General features: G+C 43.9%; 2 protein-coding genes across 13 annotated transcripts; one reads left to right on the top strand and one right to left on the bottom strand.

Moving 5' to 3' along the window:
- Positions 1 to 1,269: 1,269 nt before the first annotated feature.
- On the bottom strand, positions 1,270 to 5,129 carry LOC136540040 (uncharacterized). Of its 11 annotated transcripts, XM_066532024.1 has the most exons (7): positions 4,756 to 5,129; positions 4,611 to 4,669; positions 4,302 to 4,388; positions 4,149 to 4,208; positions 3,413 to 3,460; positions 1,576 to 1,632; positions 1,270 to 1,492 (listed from the first exon to the last, which is right to left on the bottom strand). In XM_066532024.1, the coding sequence occupies exons 3-7, from the start codon at positions 4,352 to 4,354 to the stop codon at positions 1,381 to 1,383; spliced, it is 330 nt and encodes a 109-aa protein (XP_066388121.1). In that variant the 5' UTR covers positions 4,355 to 4,388; positions 4,611 to 4,669; positions 4,756 to 5,129; the 3' UTR covers positions 1,270 to 1,380. The 11 variants fall into 11 exon arrangements, 3 of the variants coding, with proteins under 3 accessions (XP_066388121.1, XP_066388122.1, XP_066388123.1); XM_066532025.1 differs by having other exon boundaries at positions 4,560 to 5,129; XM_066532026.1 differs by lacking the exon at positions 1,576 to 1,632.
- A 634-nt stretch (positions 5,130 to 5,763) lies between these two features.
- Positions 5,764 to 13,680, top strand: LOC136532623 (protein SEMI-ROLLED LEAF 2-like). 2 transcript variants are annotated; one of them, XM_066525221.1, is made up of 19 exons: positions 5,764 to 6,190; positions 6,465 to 6,539; positions 6,636 to 6,751; positions 6,872 to 6,983; positions 7,094 to 7,219; positions 7,325 to 7,372; positions 8,079 to 8,278; positions 9,168 to 9,364; positions 9,789 to 10,069; positions 10,179 to 10,328; positions 10,510 to 10,887; positions 11,038 to 11,187; positions 11,435 to 11,510; positions 11,606 to 11,730; positions 11,924 to 12,115; positions 12,271 to 12,411; positions 12,569 to 12,703; positions 12,981 to 13,181; positions 13,272 to 13,680. In XM_066525221.1, exons 1-19 carry the CDS (start codon positions 6,056 to 6,058, stop codon positions 13,386 to 13,388), a joined length of 2,955 nt encoding a protein of 984 aa, XP_066381318.1. In that variant the 5' UTR covers positions 5,764 to 6,055; the 3' UTR covers positions 13,389 to 13,680. The 2 variants fall into 2 exon arrangements, with proteins under 2 accessions (XP_066381318.1, XP_066381324.1); XM_066525227.1 differs by having other exon boundaries at positions 5,765 to 6,190; positions 7,097 to 7,219.
- Positions 13,681 to 16,551: the final 2,871 nt, after the last annotated feature.

Genomic DNA, 16,551 nt, shown 5'->3' with positions numbered 1-16,551 from the left:
ACATACACCCCCTTTCAAAAAGAAACACATACATTCTTTTTTATTCCAAGCTACTAGATGGTTTTAAAGTAGTTAGATGTAAACGTTTCAAAAGGGTTGATAAACGGGAGTACCATATAACCTTAGCCTGAGCGAGGGAAATTCTTGGACGTCCTTTCACATCCCGTCAATACACCCATTTAGTGAACCTTTTTTCTTTTTTCTTTAATTTCCTTTTGAAAAATGCAAATAGACGAAATCAAGAAACAAGACCGTGACGAGAACGAAGTACTGTTTGTTTCCCTAAAGTAGTATATGTCTTGAACATTTCTTTGCAAAAAAAAAAAAGTTTAAAACTTCCGCACCAATTTGTGTGGAATGAGACTTCTGTTTACAAATGAGGCGCCGATGGTTGCATAGGCTCTACATATTATGTGAGCCATCTTATTTAGCCAAACACTAGTGGATAAAACTCAAAATTTCCTGCTCGTGCATATCGTCCTATTCTTCAGCACTACTTTTCAGCGAACAAACAGTGTTTTCCTCTCACAATAAATCAGCATAAGCCAAATTTCAGCGAAACCAACAGAGCCTTTATTATATATAACATTGCTGAAGCCTGAAAAGCAGAAACAAGTGATCAACGAGAGCTTACCCTCGGTCTCAGTAAAGAAATCCGTTGTATTACTAAAGAATCCAATGTCCTGACAAAACACTGACCAACATGATTAAACAGGCATGGCATCATCTAGGGCGCACCAAACCTGGAGCGACCGGCAACTACTAATTAACAACCTCCCAAGTCCTATGTTGCATCAACGACGTCTTAATCTAATGGATGGACGAATAAAGTATGCCATTTTCCAATGCCTGTCACGAGAAGATCTTCGAACCCCCCAGAAATTTCAACTCCAACTCTTAATAATCGACTAGCACGGTGGGCGCGCTACCCTGTGCCAGCTTTTGCTATGCGTGGACAAACGGTTATGGACTGTTGGTTAGAAACTGGATTCTAAGGCAGAGCAACTAATCCTAAACTGTTTAATCGTTTGCCTATATTTTACTAATTAGTAGTCGTAACGTTGAAAACATAAATACACAAAAAAAAGAACTACATTTTCTATCAAAACAAAGACAGGGTGTGCATGAAATATTGAGCCCAAGTAGAAATATTTTCAAAGAGTATGCCAAATAAAATAGATTGCAGTTCAACCGGTCCACTGCATGTGGAGGAAAATTAAGAACATGGAAGTTTAAAACATGACAAAACGTCAAAAGAACCCACCAAAGTGTAACCAACCAAACATGTGTACATTACTCCTCATTTGTCGCCCATAGGTTCTATTGAGGGGTGTGTGAAACACAAGAGGTTAAATGACAATAAGCATACAGTAGAAGCTATTAACATCTAACATCAGGGATACATACAGACAATAATAAAAGAAACAATGAAAAATTAGGACCCGACTTTGTCTGCCATCTCCCAAAATAGACATCAACATCTGAGATTTTTCTGCAAGAATAGGATGAAGCTCAGTAGGAGTCATAACTCAGGAGAGCTGAAATGAGTTCGACATGCGTTATGGACTGACGCACATATTTTTGGCAGAACTGCCGCTTGTCAAAGCCCGTTTGGGCAATAAACCGACCGAACTAAATCAACAAAACGGTTCTTATTACGAAGGCGATTTTAGGTAAATCAATATACTGCAGCAACATCGTAATTTGTTACCTGAATAAATTTAATTATACAATTGAGAAGGTAGGGCAATGAAGCATTACTTTACTTAGTATGGTAAAATCCTGGTGCATAAGTACTAATGGCGAATAATAGAAAGGGAGATATAAAATAGTACGATCAATCATTCAACAACAACAACAACAACATCAAAGCCTTTAAGTCCCAAACAAGTTGGGGTAGACTAAAGTTGAAACTCAGCAGAAAACAATCAAGGTTCAGGCACGTGAATAGCTGTCTTCCAAGCACTCCTATCTAAGGCTAAGTCTTTAGGTATATTCCATCCTTTCAAGTCTCATTTTATTGCCTCTACCTAAGTCAACTTCGGTCTTCCTCTGCCTCTCTTCACGTTACTATCCTGGCTTAGGATTCCACTACGCACCGGTGCCTCTGGAGGTCTCCGTTACACATGTCCAAACCATCTCAACCGGTGTTGGACAAACTTTTCTTCAATTGGTGCTACCCCTAATCTATCACGTATATCATCGTTCCGAACTCGATCCCTTCTTGTATGACCGCAAATCCAACGCAACATACACATTTCCGCGACACTTAACTGTTGAACATGTCGTCTTTTCGTAGGCCAACATTCTGCACCATACAACATAGCAGGTCTAATCGCCATCCTATAAAACTTGCCTTTTAGCTTCTGTGGTACCCTTTTGTCACATAGGACACCAGATGCTTGCCGCCACTTTATCCACCCTGCTTTGATTCTATGGCTAACATCTTCATCAATATCCCCGTCTCTCTATAGCATTGATCCTAAATATCGAAAGGTATCCTTCCTAGGCACTACTTGACCTTCCAAACTAATATCTTCCTCCTCCCGAGTAGTAGTGCCGAAGTCACATCTCATATACTCAGTTTTAGTTCTACTGAGTCTAAAACCTTTGGACTCCAAAGTCTCCCGCCATAACTCCAGTTTCTGATTCACTCCTGTCCGGCTTTCATCAACTAGTACTACATCATCCGCGAAAAGCATACGATCAATCATTCAGGCATGGACAAATTGTATTATAGCAAAAGCTCTTTCTACATCTGTAGTTAGCTAGATGTATGACGTGCAAGTCTCCATAGAAAAAATGAGAATTATATACAGGACCCTAGTGACATGCTTGTCTGCAAAGCAAATGAAAAATATAACTAATCGCATGAACCACATCTTGGATAGCCATTGATAAGAACCATATCGGTAAAGAAACGCAGGCTGAGTTACAGCGAATTAGGAATTAGATTGGCAACAGAACACAAGGCCTAGGCTAGGGGACAGAAGTGGTAAGTGGTGAATTGAAGGTGGTAAGGGAGACCATGAACAGAAACATGATTTGTATGGAGTGTCTGTATCTTAACCATGTTCTGCTGGTGGTATTTCGGTTGATTTCGGCTGATTCAATAGTGTTTCTGTGAGGGAGAATAAGCCGAAATAAGCACAAGCCGGCTGAAAAGTAGATGAGCAGAACGGGGTAGATTGGAGCTAATTCCAAATCTGCATAAAACTGTAGCAGAGCTTGCAGGATACAGAGATGGGATAGGGTATGGTACCTGTTAGTTGTGTAGATGGGAGTATTTGTGGAGGCACTTGCCAGCGCGATAGAGAAGAGTGATGCATTTTATTTATAAAAAAAACAGTATAGATTTTCAAGTATTACTTTCTCATATATAAATACCATCGAACTTTATCTGGTAGCTTACCTGTTCGATTGAACTGACAGTGTCTTCTCTGAGCTGTGAAAGATGAACCTAATAGAAAAGAAATATAATATCAACATGTTGCTGTAAAGTCCTCTATTGTAGAGAAAATGGGTCTGAAGGCTTGACAGGTCTGAAGGCATGTAACTAAAGATAATATTCATTCATAATTAATTAGAATACAGCCAGTAATTGAAATGTATATATACACAAGTCATCTACGGGATATGGTGAAGCCGAACAAAAGAACATAACAGTGTAAAACAGTGGACATCACTATAGAGGCTACCCAGCAGTGAAAAAAGTAATAAGAATGGGAAAAAAACTAATCACGCTGGGAAAAAGCTAATAAGGATGTAAGTCCTCTATTGTAGAGAAAATGGGTAGCGCCTTGTTACTGATACCAGTAGTGCTATTAATAGGAAAGAAAATTGAAGCATAGGTTTTTGCTCTCTGTATATTGTAAGATGCACTTGACCTGCAGTCATGACAGCAAGAGCACATCTGAACTTGACTGCCTAGAATGCATTTGGCTATATGACATTCATAGACAGTATAAGCAAATATAATAAAGTCAAATTAGAGGAGAGGAAGCAAAGTCCATGTAAAATTTGTACTCAATAGAAATAAGTGGAATAAGCCTAAATTAGAGGACTGTTTAGAATGCATTTGGCTAAGAGACCCATAAGACAATTTTTAATGGTTTTTACGGTAGTAGCTGTAAACAGGAGAATGTAACCTGAGCAAATTTGTTGTTTTGAAATTTAATGGCTCCATAAAGAACATGTATATATGCAACCTGAAATTCCATATAGGCATAACTGAATGGAAGTCTAAAAATGTTGGGAACAGTAGCATACATGTACCATGAGTGCATATCAAGGGACCAAACCTTGGAGGGGTCGATTTGCATCCAGTTTTGTCAATTCTAGAACAACTGGACATGACATGCTTCAGTCATCTCTCTTTTCATCCCAACCTGCAAATCCATGAAACCATGAGATTTTCCTAGTGCCTGGCTATTTTGTCAGCGTTTAAACTGTGGAGAAATAATGGTTACAGAAGAAATGTTCTTTTTAGCATCTGGCATGGCACCTACAGCCTAATGAACAATTTTTAGCATTGTGAACAGTTTATAACAGGAACATACACTACTGATTGCCATGACCTGACGGAGAAGAGAGAGGGTGTAGGCGTGTACCCTGTGAGAGAAGGGGCTGTTTGCCAACGCCTGTAGCACTTCTCGGATGTTGAAATCACCTGAAGACGTAACCAAACCGAGTTCGTGCCCAACCAGATTGAGAAGGGCACCAGAACCAGATAGAGACCGAGGAGGGGGCACGAACCTTAGTGTCAGGATGGCGGCGAAGTACTCGAGGATGGCGGCGAGGTATTCGAGGGCAGCGGCGAGGTAGACCTGGATGAGCCCCATGCTTGCCGGAGGAGATGAGGACGACCTCTACCCGTCGGCCGTCGCTTCCGTATGCATCGGGCCGCGCATCTTCCGCCAGCGCATTGGGCAGCGCAGCCGCCGCCAGATCCGACCGCCGCAACGGCCCCTGCAGCCGCAGGGGAAAGGAAGAGGCGACAACACGATCTGTGTGCACAGCCGTCGGAGAGGAAGAGAAGACGACGCTGGGGCGGAGGCGGAGGCGGAGGCGGCGAGGCGTGATGCCTTTCCTCTTTCTATTTTTATTTTTTATTACCTTGACGCGGAAAATTTAAGGGAGACCCTCGGACCGTGCTGGAAGCGGAAACACGCGGCTCGTTTGATAAGCCTGGAGGGAGTGGACAAAATAGGGCAGCTTACTTTTTCAGTGGTCGTTTTAAACGAACGGACATATATCTACGTTCTCTTTAACGGCCCTGTTCAGCTGATAGAATTTTGGCTGAAACTGATTAAAAACACTGTTCTAGCTGAATGACTGTGAGAGAAAAATACTATTCCGATTGAAAAAAGAAGCCGAACAAACTGAATATAGAATAAGCCGAACAGGCCGATAACAATTAGAGTAAATTTCAAGTGCCCTTCCAACTTTCCATGGTAGACGGTTTTGACCTTTTTGTTTTTTGGGGGGTGAACAAACCCTGGGCCGTGTCGCCCTGGGGAGTGGGGACTGGGGGCGCGCACTCAACGTTCAAAACGCAGGAGGCGTCCATCACAAGTGTTTGGCGTACTGGCGTGGGCACACTGGCACAGCACGCCCCTGTTCTCACTTTCACAGATCACAGTGGCGCGTGTGAAAAGCGCAGGTCACTCGGCGCGGGGGAAAGGCTGCTGCAATTGGCGCTGCCACCGAGGCCTCTCTCTTTCTCGGTTTCTCTCTCTCACGTGGTATCTCCTCGGCCCTCGCTTGTCCTCGCACTCCAGCGGTCCAGCCCTCCCCCTCCTCCCCTCCCACTGTCCCACCCCAAATTCCCCCTCTCACCCGTCGGTTCCGTAGCCCTCTCCATTCTGGGTTTTGGGGTCGTCTCCACGAGTTGGGTTTGGGGTCGGTCGGTGGCGGCGGCGGAGGAGGCGGAGCTGGGAGGGGGAGGCCTGAGATATCCTGCAAGCGGGAGTTTGGGCGCGCTCTCTGCGGCCGGAGACGCGCGGGTGAGATCTACGAGGGCCGCTGCGGCGTTCTCGCGGGGCTGGCGGAAGACATGGGTTTCCTCTCGGCGAAGCTGCTGCCGTCGTGCGAGAGCATGTGCGTGTGCTGCCCCGCGCTGCGCCCGAGCTCGCGCCGCCCCGTCAAGCGCTACAAGAAGCTGCTCGCCGAGATATTCCCCAAGACGCCCGTGAGTATTCGGCTCTCGTCTCGCTTCGCTTCGGTCGGCGCGCTTCTAGTTTAGGAAGTTCGGTACCGGCATTGGCTGGCTGTTGCGGCCGCATGATGCATTGTGCTACTATTTTGGATCTGCAAGTAGTTGGTAACAAGCTTCCTTATAAAATGCCTAGCGGAATATTTGCTCTGTCAAGTGTGTCGTATTCTGTTTCCTCTAACTTAATTTTGTGGATTTTAGTGGTCAAGTGTATCGCTGTTTACTATGTTTACATGGTTTACTTTTGCAGGATGGTGCTCCAAATGAGAGGAAAATAGTGAAGTTGTGCGAGTATGCTGCGAAGAACCCACTGCGCATACCAAAGGCATGTGATGTTGCCATTTTGTGACGTATTGCACTGCTACAGGACGATGTGGTTTATCATTGCTTGTTTCTTCTTCACTGCTTGCCTGCCTGCCAGATTGCCAAGTTTTTAGAGCAGAGGAGTCACAAGGAGCTGCGCTCTGCTCATGTGAACTTCGTCAGAATCATCACTGAAGCTTACAGCAAGCTACTCTTCATTTGTAAGGAGCAGATGTGAGTTTGCCAATTTCTTAGTTACCACTTGTGCAATACTTATTGCAATGTTAACTGTTGCTGATAAGGTTTTGTGGCAGAGTTCTTATGTTGTCCTACTGTGCACATGTTTTGTTGCAGGGCATATTTTGCGATCAGCCTAGTGAATGTCCTTACCGAGCTTCTGGAAAGCAAGCAGGAGAATATTCACATCCTTGGGTGTCAAACTTTAGCAAACTTTATTAACAGTCAGGTGGGGCATGGCAATCAGACATGTTCTGTGCTTTAAGTTTTCACATAATTGGTCATCATGATTTTTTGTTTGAGGTATGCATCATGATTCAATTTTCCCCTGCATATTAGCAGGTAGACAACTCATATGCACGCAATATTGAAAGCTTGGTGCACAAAGTATGTGCGCTTTCACGTCAACAGGGAGAGGAGCACAGGCTTCTGAGGGCAGCAAGCTTGCAGTGCCTGTCAGCAATGGTAATACATAGTTCACTTCTTTCCCCCCTTTACTTTCCTGATGCTTTCTAGCAGTTTTTTTTTTCCTGAGGTTTAAGCTCACTGACTATCATAATGTTTCCGCAGATCTGGTTCATGAAGGAGCATTCATACATATTTGCTGATTTTGATGAGGTTGTTGTATCAGCTTTTTATAGCATTGACCTGTTGTGAATACTTCTTTTTGTCTTTCCACTATCTTTCTTGTTTGTACAGCTTATTTTCATGCTTACAAATAACCAGCTTGTCTTGCTTCGTGTCAGTCCTCTCTTGCTTGAGTTGCCTTGTCTGGATTTCTGGACCAAGTACTAGCAACTATTTGAGGCTGCAAACTATTACTTTTTTTCTTCGCTTATACATGGATGTTAGTTTACTGTTCTTTTGTTGTTTCTTCTATGAACCTCCGCCCTGAGTGATTATAACATGATGTTTTAAACCAAACTGGTCCAGCCTTGTCTCTCCTTTTCTAAGATAGTATGGTTGATCCATCTAGAAATTAGGATTTTTTTTTTGGCAAAAGCTATCATTAGTACATGCTAAGCTGATTCGGCGTTGTGTGTCAAATTTAAACTGGATAAATTTTCTGCCAACACTCAGGTTTTGATTTGTGGTCTAGTTCCTTGGTCTTGTGTTGTACCAAACTCCTTTTATTTTTAATAAACAGATACACAAGCCTTTTGTGCATTCTTGAAAACTATTCTGCTGCTGATTGAAGTTTTGACCTGTTCTTGCATTCTGTTTGAAACTTTTTGATTGGTTGTTGAATGCATTTGATTTCAGTATTTCTTGAGTTCAATGCCATGTTGGAAATTGAAGATTTAATGTCCTGTGGATTTGGCAGATAGTGCATTCAGTGTTGGAAAATTATAGGATGGAGGAATCTAATGGCGATGGTGATGACAGACATGCATTGCAGCATAATTGGGTTGATGAAATAGCAAGGTCTGAGGGTAGACCTGGCGTAGGTGGTGGTAACGATGTGAATATTAACACTACAACTATTAGGCTGCGACCAGCAAGAAATTCGTCAGCTCTTACCAGGTAAGGGTATCTTTAGCTGGTATATCATGAACTTTCTGCTGAAAATGTATGCTGCTGCGTGCCATGCAAGTTCTTGCACCATGGTATTCTGTTACAGTCTTATCTCGAGCAATAGTGCACACCTTTCTTCTGATTTGTCGAAGGGTTCAGTGTTCAGACCGTAACCGAGATCAGATATCATGCTTATGCTCTAGATTTTATTTGATGTTTTTTCGTCCAATATAATATCTTTGGAGTGTATAGATGTGGTAGAGGTGGATATCTGATAGCACAAAGATGTAGATCAATTCTGATTTTAGGATCTGCGTGCTGTAAGCTGTGTCCATTTGGGCATGTAATTAGTAGTCGCTCAAGCTTAAGATTTGCGTTATTGTCTGTTGCTTGGTTCTGGGTACAATCGTTCTGACGTCTGTGCTGTGCATGCTGGCCCTGTGTGCTCAGATGTGCTGGTGCGTTTTAAGTACATTTTGGTTTCGTGATCAAGTGACGCTTTTGTAAATTCATTGCTGTGAGGTCATGAAATTTGAGTTTCCCGTCGTGGAAAAAAGATCAATTCTGATTCCTATACTATGGCTTATTTGTTTTTCTATTACATTCTTGCTAGATTACTGATATGCAAAAAAAAAAAAAACTTGTGAAAATCCATGTATCGCTTAATTTATGCATCTTCCGAGCTATGAATTGAAACATGCTAACATTATTTAAAAGTTAAAAACACCTTGCCAGTTATTATCCCGCCTATATATTGTGGCCTGCCATTTTCCTTTTCTTTTTCATACTTTGTTTTGTCTTGTGTAAATTATATATTAAGTTATTCATTGTACTCCATTTTCACCAGCCCTAGTTCAATATACACAATAGATTATGGTTTGTTTTAATGGAATCGCAGGGATGAACGTGACTCCCCAGAAGTATGGTCGCATATTTGTGTCCAAAAGCTTGCAGAACTGGCCAAAGAGAGTACAACCATGCGTCGCATTCTAGATCCAATGCTTTCATACTTTGATATGAAGAAACAGTGGGCCCCACGACATGGATTGGCTTTGCTTGTTTTGTCTGATATGGCTTATCTGGAAAAGAGTTCAGGTAGTTTGTCTACTCCCAAGAAGTTTTGCGTTCAAGCAACATTATGTTCTATTTGAAATTTCTTTCAAATATTTGTACATGGATTTTGTGAGGATTTTTTCTCCTTATGGTACTATAGAGTATGTTTTTGGTTTCCTTTGTTTCTTACATAGTGCCAACATATGTAATCATCTTTCCCAGAGAGCACCTAACTCCATAATTTTAACTATTATTTATTAGAATAGATTATCTGTTCTATTACAAATCAGTCTTCATGGAAGATGTGGAGCATCCACATTCGTCGTCACATTATCCTCGAAACTCAGTATGGTTTGGTGTCACCCTATTATTGAATACATTATGATATGCACCACAACTTCGTTTCCCTGTGTATTCTGTTTTTCATTGCATTATCCCTCCATGCTAACGCGGTCTTGTCTTACAGGCAATGAACAGCTTATTCTAACTACCGTCATCCGGCACTTGGATCACAAAAATGTTGTACACGATCCTCAGACAAAATCAGATATTATTCAGACAGCAACGTCCTTGGCACGGCAACTTCGATCTCGAGGATTTGCTGTTGAACTTGTAGTGGCAGGTGACTTGTGCAAGCACTTAAGGAAAACACTAGAGGCTGTGGAGTCAGGCAATGTCGAAGATCAGAATTTGAATGAATCTCTTCAGAATTTCTTGGAGGACTGTCTTATGGAAGTTGTTAGAGGAGTATGCTCTGATTATTCTGCTCTATTACTTAACTGATATTATTGACAGTTCCCATTTGCATACCTGTTCTTTCCCCATTTAATTTACTGTTTTCTGGAACTTCTATTAGATTAATGACGTGCGGCCACTCTATGATATGATGACAATCACATTGGAGAATTTGCCTTCTATGCCAACTGTTGCCAGAGCAACCCTTGGAAGTTTGCTGATCCTTTCACACATAATCTCGTTGACATCAGTATCGTCTAACAGTCCTATGGTCAGTTGACAGATCTGAATTTAAGCTATCATCTTAAGTTCCACATTATTTATATACTGTGTATTTTTTTTTACTATGGAACAAACAATGTCCCCTGCCTCTCCCTTTGTACTTTCCTTGTCTTTGTCAATATCCTGTCTTTTGACCACCTTTACCATCTTTTTTTTTTGCTTGTGTCTAGGTATTTCCAGAAGCACTTCTCCAGCAGATACTGAAGTCCATGATACATACTGATATCGACACTCGTGTGGGAGCGCACCACATGTTTTCCGCTATTATTGTCCGAGGGCCAAGCCATCTGCGGAGTGAATCAGAGTACCTATACGAAACAAAAAAGCAGTCTCGGACTACATCTGTATTTGCTTCAGCTACTGCTCTACTGGAGAAGTTAAGGAGAGAAAAGGAGAGTTTAAGTTCAGATAAGCCTCGAAATATCATGCATGATGATGTGAAGGAAATGAACATGCATGAAGAGGATAAACGGAAAAATCCAGCTTATTTCTCTAAGCTGGTTTCCTCTTTCATTGAAAGATGTGCAAAGCGAAGTAGCTCTGTAGAGGTACTCCACACATTACCACTGAATTCCCCACCCCACCCCACCCCTACCCCTGCTGAAGTTTATTTTTATCTCTCTTACAAATTTTCCTTTTGCCGTCAGCTGTGTTTATTAATGTGTAACACTAGCCTCTTCCTTGTGCAAATGTTTCAGGAGACCAATATTGCCATGCTAACTGAAGATCAAACCAACCAATTGCTGTCTTCATTCTGGATTCAGGCCAATCAAACAGATAATACTCCTTTTAATTATGAGGCTATTGGCCATTCATACAGCCTAACAGTTCTTTCTTCCCGCCTTAAGGTATGAATTTGTTTGGAAGAAAAATATCCTTTTGACGTTTTTTTGATGAGACAACAACAAATTTCACAGAAGCACAAAGTTGTCAGTCTTCTCTCTTCACGTTTTTGGGCAACAACTTTATTTTATAATAGATTCAGTAGACTTGTCTGTGATCCCTTTTTCCAACTGCAATAAGGCATCCTTGCCTTTGTTTTAATAATCCTCATAATTATGACTAAATTATTTTCTAATGTTCTTGATGCCACAGAATTCAAGCAACGGCAATATCATTCAGTTTTTCCAGTTGCCATTGTCCCTTCGAAGTGTTGCTTTAACCCCGAGTGGTATGATCTGCATTGTGAAATTTTATGGTTTTCCTATCTCTGCTTATTTATCTCTCATGCAAAGTCACATGTTTTCGTTTATGCAATTTGTTCAGAAGTTCTGCCGGCTTCTTGCCAACGGTCTATTTTTACATTAGCAATGAGTATGCTGGCTTTTGCTGGAAAAGTTTGTCACATCACTGAACTGTCAGACTTGCTAAGGTGTTTTTCATCTTCCAAAGTAAGTCTAGCGCAGAGAATATTAAGATATTATGCCCTTTTCACACAAAATACTTCATGCTGTATCTCCTTTATGGTTTTTTCATGTTCCTGGCTATCTTACACCAGCTTCTGCTTCTGTACTATTTAGCAAATGTAAATGCATTGGTTTTTCATGTATGATTAGTGAAAATGTATTATTAAATGCTATGCAGATTGACCCTTACCTAAGAATAGGTGAAGACTTGCAACTCTATGTAAGGTTGCAATCGGATCTAGGAAGCTATGGTTCTGAAAGTGATCAGGAGGTTGCCAAATCCATGCTTTCTGACTGCAGGACAAAAGTAGGGATTAACGATCAGCGAGTGCTTGATGTTATTGCCTCTGCACTTTCTAATTTCATTGAGGTTAGTCCTTTGCATGGTCAGTGTGATTTTGCCATATGTTTTTTGTTGGCATTGCATGCTGGCGTCACATGCTGTTGTGAAGCAAATGTACTATCCCCCTCCCCCCTTTCTAATTGTGATTTCCCTTGTTTTTCTAATCGAAACTGCACTAACAGATGGGCAAGGATGTACTAACAAAGGAGCTCACTGAGATGTTCACACCTGAAGAGATGCCTCTGTTTGGGTCAAATTCAGCACTTGACTGGGCCAACTTCAATGCGCAAGCATTTTCTGATGAATCCCTTTCTTTTGATGAGGTGGGTTGCTTACATTAAACACTGAACAGACCTTATGGTTCATTGGATGAAGGCACTTGTGTATGCCTGGAATGATTCGATGTTCCACCTTGTTATTTTTCTTTCCATCATGACAAAAAATGTTTCTAGATCACCTCACAAGTCCTTTGCATTGCAGGAATGTTCAAGAACCTCTTCAGTAGATTGTGGCTTGCACGAGTCACCAATAACCAACACTGCTAGCTCCATCTCAAAGATTACTCTACCACAGTCTGTTCCACATGTTTTAGGTGTCGGTCAATTGTTGGAATCAGTAAGTACTTCAAAATTCAGTTGACTTGTTATTCATCTAGTTCACATTTGTACTAACATTGTCAAGTATCAGCAATTAGGCATCCTTATGTTTTATACTCCCTCCGTTCCAAATTATAAGAGCTTTTAGGCATCCTTGTATGCCAAAACGTCTTATAATTTGGAACGGAGGGAGTACATTGCGTTCCCTTTCTACCTCTAACTGGGGCATCATGGTAGTTTATTTCTTATATCACGTAACCGAGTTACGAGTTCTGACTATCAGTCTCTGTTATCAGGCACTACATGTGGCTGGCCAGGTTGCAGGTGCATCTGTTTCAACCTCACCTCTTCCATATGGTACAATGACTAGTCAATGTGAAGCCCTTGGATTGGGAACCAGGAAGAAACTATCAAGCTGGCTTGTCAATGGACACGAATCAACCCCGGACAATCCTATGCCAAGTCTTCCCACTGCCCATCATTCCATCATTCCCAAGGTACGGAGATGTCATATCTGAATTCTGAAACATGTCTCCTAGAATGCTGTTATCATGTATATTGTTCTCACACAATCTGCATTTGTCCAGGTAAACTCTGCCATGTTCCGCACATCATCTGAACCATGTTCTGCAGTGAAGCTTCCACCTGCCAGCCCCTTCGATAACTTCCTGAAGGCTGCCTATCGCACCCACCCGGAGCTGTGATCGACTGACCTAAACACAGCCCTCTTCACGAGTGCTAGTCTGCAGTACCAACGCGTAGGGTACTAGTTATCTAATGGAACACTTTATCTATGACGTGGTTTTAGTTGTAGTAGCGTAAGTATGTGTATCTATCTACTAGATGTCTGTAGCATATGCATATCTATCATCTTACGACTGCCTCTGTAGTTGTAAGTCGCGAGCTCTGTGTCGCCTGTGCAGACTGAGTTGTATGAGAATTACTGAATATGTTTGGCACTCCGGTATGCTTGCCAAAACGTTTGTTCTGAGGTCTTTCTTTTTAGGTATTCTTGAGGTAGAGGGAGTTTAGAGGGAGCTTCTGTATGCTTGCGAAATCGTTTGTCGTAACTGGTAGTGTTGTGTATATAATCTCGGTCTTGTCGAAAAATGTTTTGTACTCCTGTTATGGGCCACTAACGCAACGCAATTGGAATAAATTAGTAGCAGTTTTGGCAATACTCCATCGGCAAGCATAGGGAGTATTTCTGCTAGGGAGATTTGAAACAGTTTCATTCTGTCGCCGGGAGTGTTGTTCCGCTTGGGGCACCAGAAAAACTCACATTTTTTCCTTGTCACTCTGCCGTGAGGACTGAAGACCTAAGGAATACCATATCACCGGAATCCACTGGTCATACAACCTCTGCAATATCATCTCCACCAATGCTAAGCCGGTTTGTTTGGTTGCATTTGGCTTATAAGTTATGGCTTATTAGTCAACAAATAATATTTTTTTCTCACATCAAATCAGTCAATAGTACTTTCAGCCATGGCTTGTAAGCCAAACCAGCCAAACGAACAGGGTAGCTATCTAAAACATATGCTCTACTTCTCTGTTTAGGTAGCTATCCATTTTCGTACTACCCATGTTTTGTTGTTTACTTCAGCAACACTTCTTGAAATAAAAACTCCAAATCCATCCTTGTAGAGGATGACACGTGGGACCCACATGTCATCCTCTACCAGGTTCTTCCCATGGAGCAGAGTCAGTAGGGGAGGGCCTTGCCACCGAGGCAAGGCCACGGCGTGGAGGGCGTCGCCGCCCGGGCAGGCCATGCCAGGGAGGCACTGCCGCCGGGGCAAGGCCGTGTCATGGAGGGCGTCGTCGCCTGGGCAGGCCACGTTGGGGAGGCACCGCCGCCGGGGAGGGCGAAGTCGTGTCGGTCCGGTCGCGGGGAAGAAGAGCGTCAATGTAGCCACGAGAGAGAAAAACAGTAGGGGGCCAACATAAGTATGGGGTGAAGGGGGAAAAGTAAGAGTCCAACCGAAATAGGGGTGTAGTAGGGGATTTGCTGGAGCTATTTTTTTTTACCCTTACTACCTAAATTCTGAGTATGGAATCAAGTACAAGGTATTTGCTGGAGATGGTCTAACCTATATACTCCATAATAAATTCCTTTCTTGAGTCTTGCACTCCCCCTCTTCTATTTTGTTACTTATTTCTTTTATGTCTCTCGATCTGTCGTCCTTTTACCCTCGCGGCCTCACCTTTCCTGAGTCTTGCACTCCCCCTCTTCTATTTTGTTACTTATTCCTTTTCTATCTCTTAGTCTGTCATCCTTCAATGAATCAATGGTGGCACACCACTCATGTTGTCGCTTGCCCACCTAAGCTCATCGCAAAGCGTATGGTTGACATTTAAGTTGAGTCAATCGTCTCCTAGTTTTTATAATGAATTAATCTTTTATTGCACAGATATTTATTGTGGACCTTAAAATCTATTTTTTGTTTTAAACTCGAGCCAAGCCTAATTAAATCTAGAAAGATAAAGTTAGCTTATTATGATTAGCATGAGAGGATTAAGTTCACTTTTGGTCCTCGACTATTGAATTCGTCTGATTTTGACCCTCAACTACAAAACCGTATAATACTGGTACCCCAAATGCTAAAACTGTTCACTTTTAGCACCTAGACGAGGGCAGGACTGTTTTGTCTATCTTGGAGCATTTTGACCACGCCACGCTGGCGTTGACAGTGCCACGCTGGCCCCTCTTTCCTCCCTGTCACCAGCGGCGAGTAGGCGCGGTGCGCGTGCAGGCTGCGGCGCCGGTGCACGAGCAGGGCGGTGGTGCTCGAGCAAGTTGCCGCGGCGGCGCCCAAGCAACACGGCAGCACGCAAGCAGGCTACGACAGCTATCGCTCCCCTGCGCCGCAGTCGAACTCGCCGCGGACACCGCCTCCCTACGCCGCAGCCGAGGCCGCTAGTTCGGCCAAGCCCTAAAGCTCGCGACGCGCCCGTCGCCGGCTCGTTGTGCGGCACAGCGGCCATGGCATCGTTGTGGCCTCGTCCGTCTGCGCACGTGGCCGGGACACCGCCGCGTTCCAAGCCGAGCCCTCTCCGCCCCAGTCGCACTCTCCTCCATGTTCCCCTCTCCCTACCGCACCCAATGCGCCTCTCCGCGGCACGAGCGCGGGCGTAGGCAGTAGGGCCACCGGCCACCTGCCGCGAGCGCTGGCTTTGCGTGCAAATGCGGCGACGGGAAGGCACGGACGTCTCTCTTCCCCTCTCAAATTCGCGATGTTTCCAATCTCTCTCTCCAATTCCTCACCACCTTAGGAGCCTTGGGTCTTGAGCTCCGTGATCCCATCAGGGATCATCCTCTATTAAGCTTACTCGAACCATTGTCACCGAGCTCAAGCTCCGTCGCAACCAACCCCATCTCGCCCACTCTCTTTGCTACCTTCGCTTCGTTTCTGTGTCACCATAACCTCCCGGGTGTCCTCTGTGTACAGGTTTCGCAGAGCTCCACTGGTTCGCCAAGAACGCCGATGCTGCCCTAGTTCGTCGGCTGCCTTGCCACCGCCCCCGTGGCTAGCACTACTCCGCTCGCCTCCAAGCCAACTAGAGCCTTCTATAGAACACCAGTGAGCTGTAGTCCGTCTTCGCCCCATCGCTTAGCCTGATGTAGCCGTCGCCTCGTCGGAATGCAACAGCGTCGCAGCTGCCACGGACCTGCTTGTGGCCAGGCCACGCCAGGGCGTCGAGGCTGCTACCACCGGCACCGTAGGGCCACGCGACCCCATCCGAAGCCGCCGCGCACGCTCCGTCCACCTCGTCCGCCGATAGGGCGAACCTCCCCCGCCCACAGTGGGCCCGAGCTCGCCTGTCCGGATGCTGCTGGAGCTAGACGAAGGAGAGGGAGGGGAT

The sequence above is a fragment of the Miscanthus floridulus genome, chromosome 2 (assembly GCF_019320115.1).
Source record: "Miscanthus floridulus cultivar M001 chromosome 2, ASM1932011v1, whole genome shotgun sequence".
Taxonomy (NCBI): Eukaryota; Viridiplantae; Streptophyta; class Magnoliopsida; order Poales; family Poaceae; genus Miscanthus; species Miscanthus floridulus.
The sequence above is the reverse complement of the archived record's forward strand: the minus strand, read 5'-3'. Positions and strand labels throughout refer to the sequence as shown.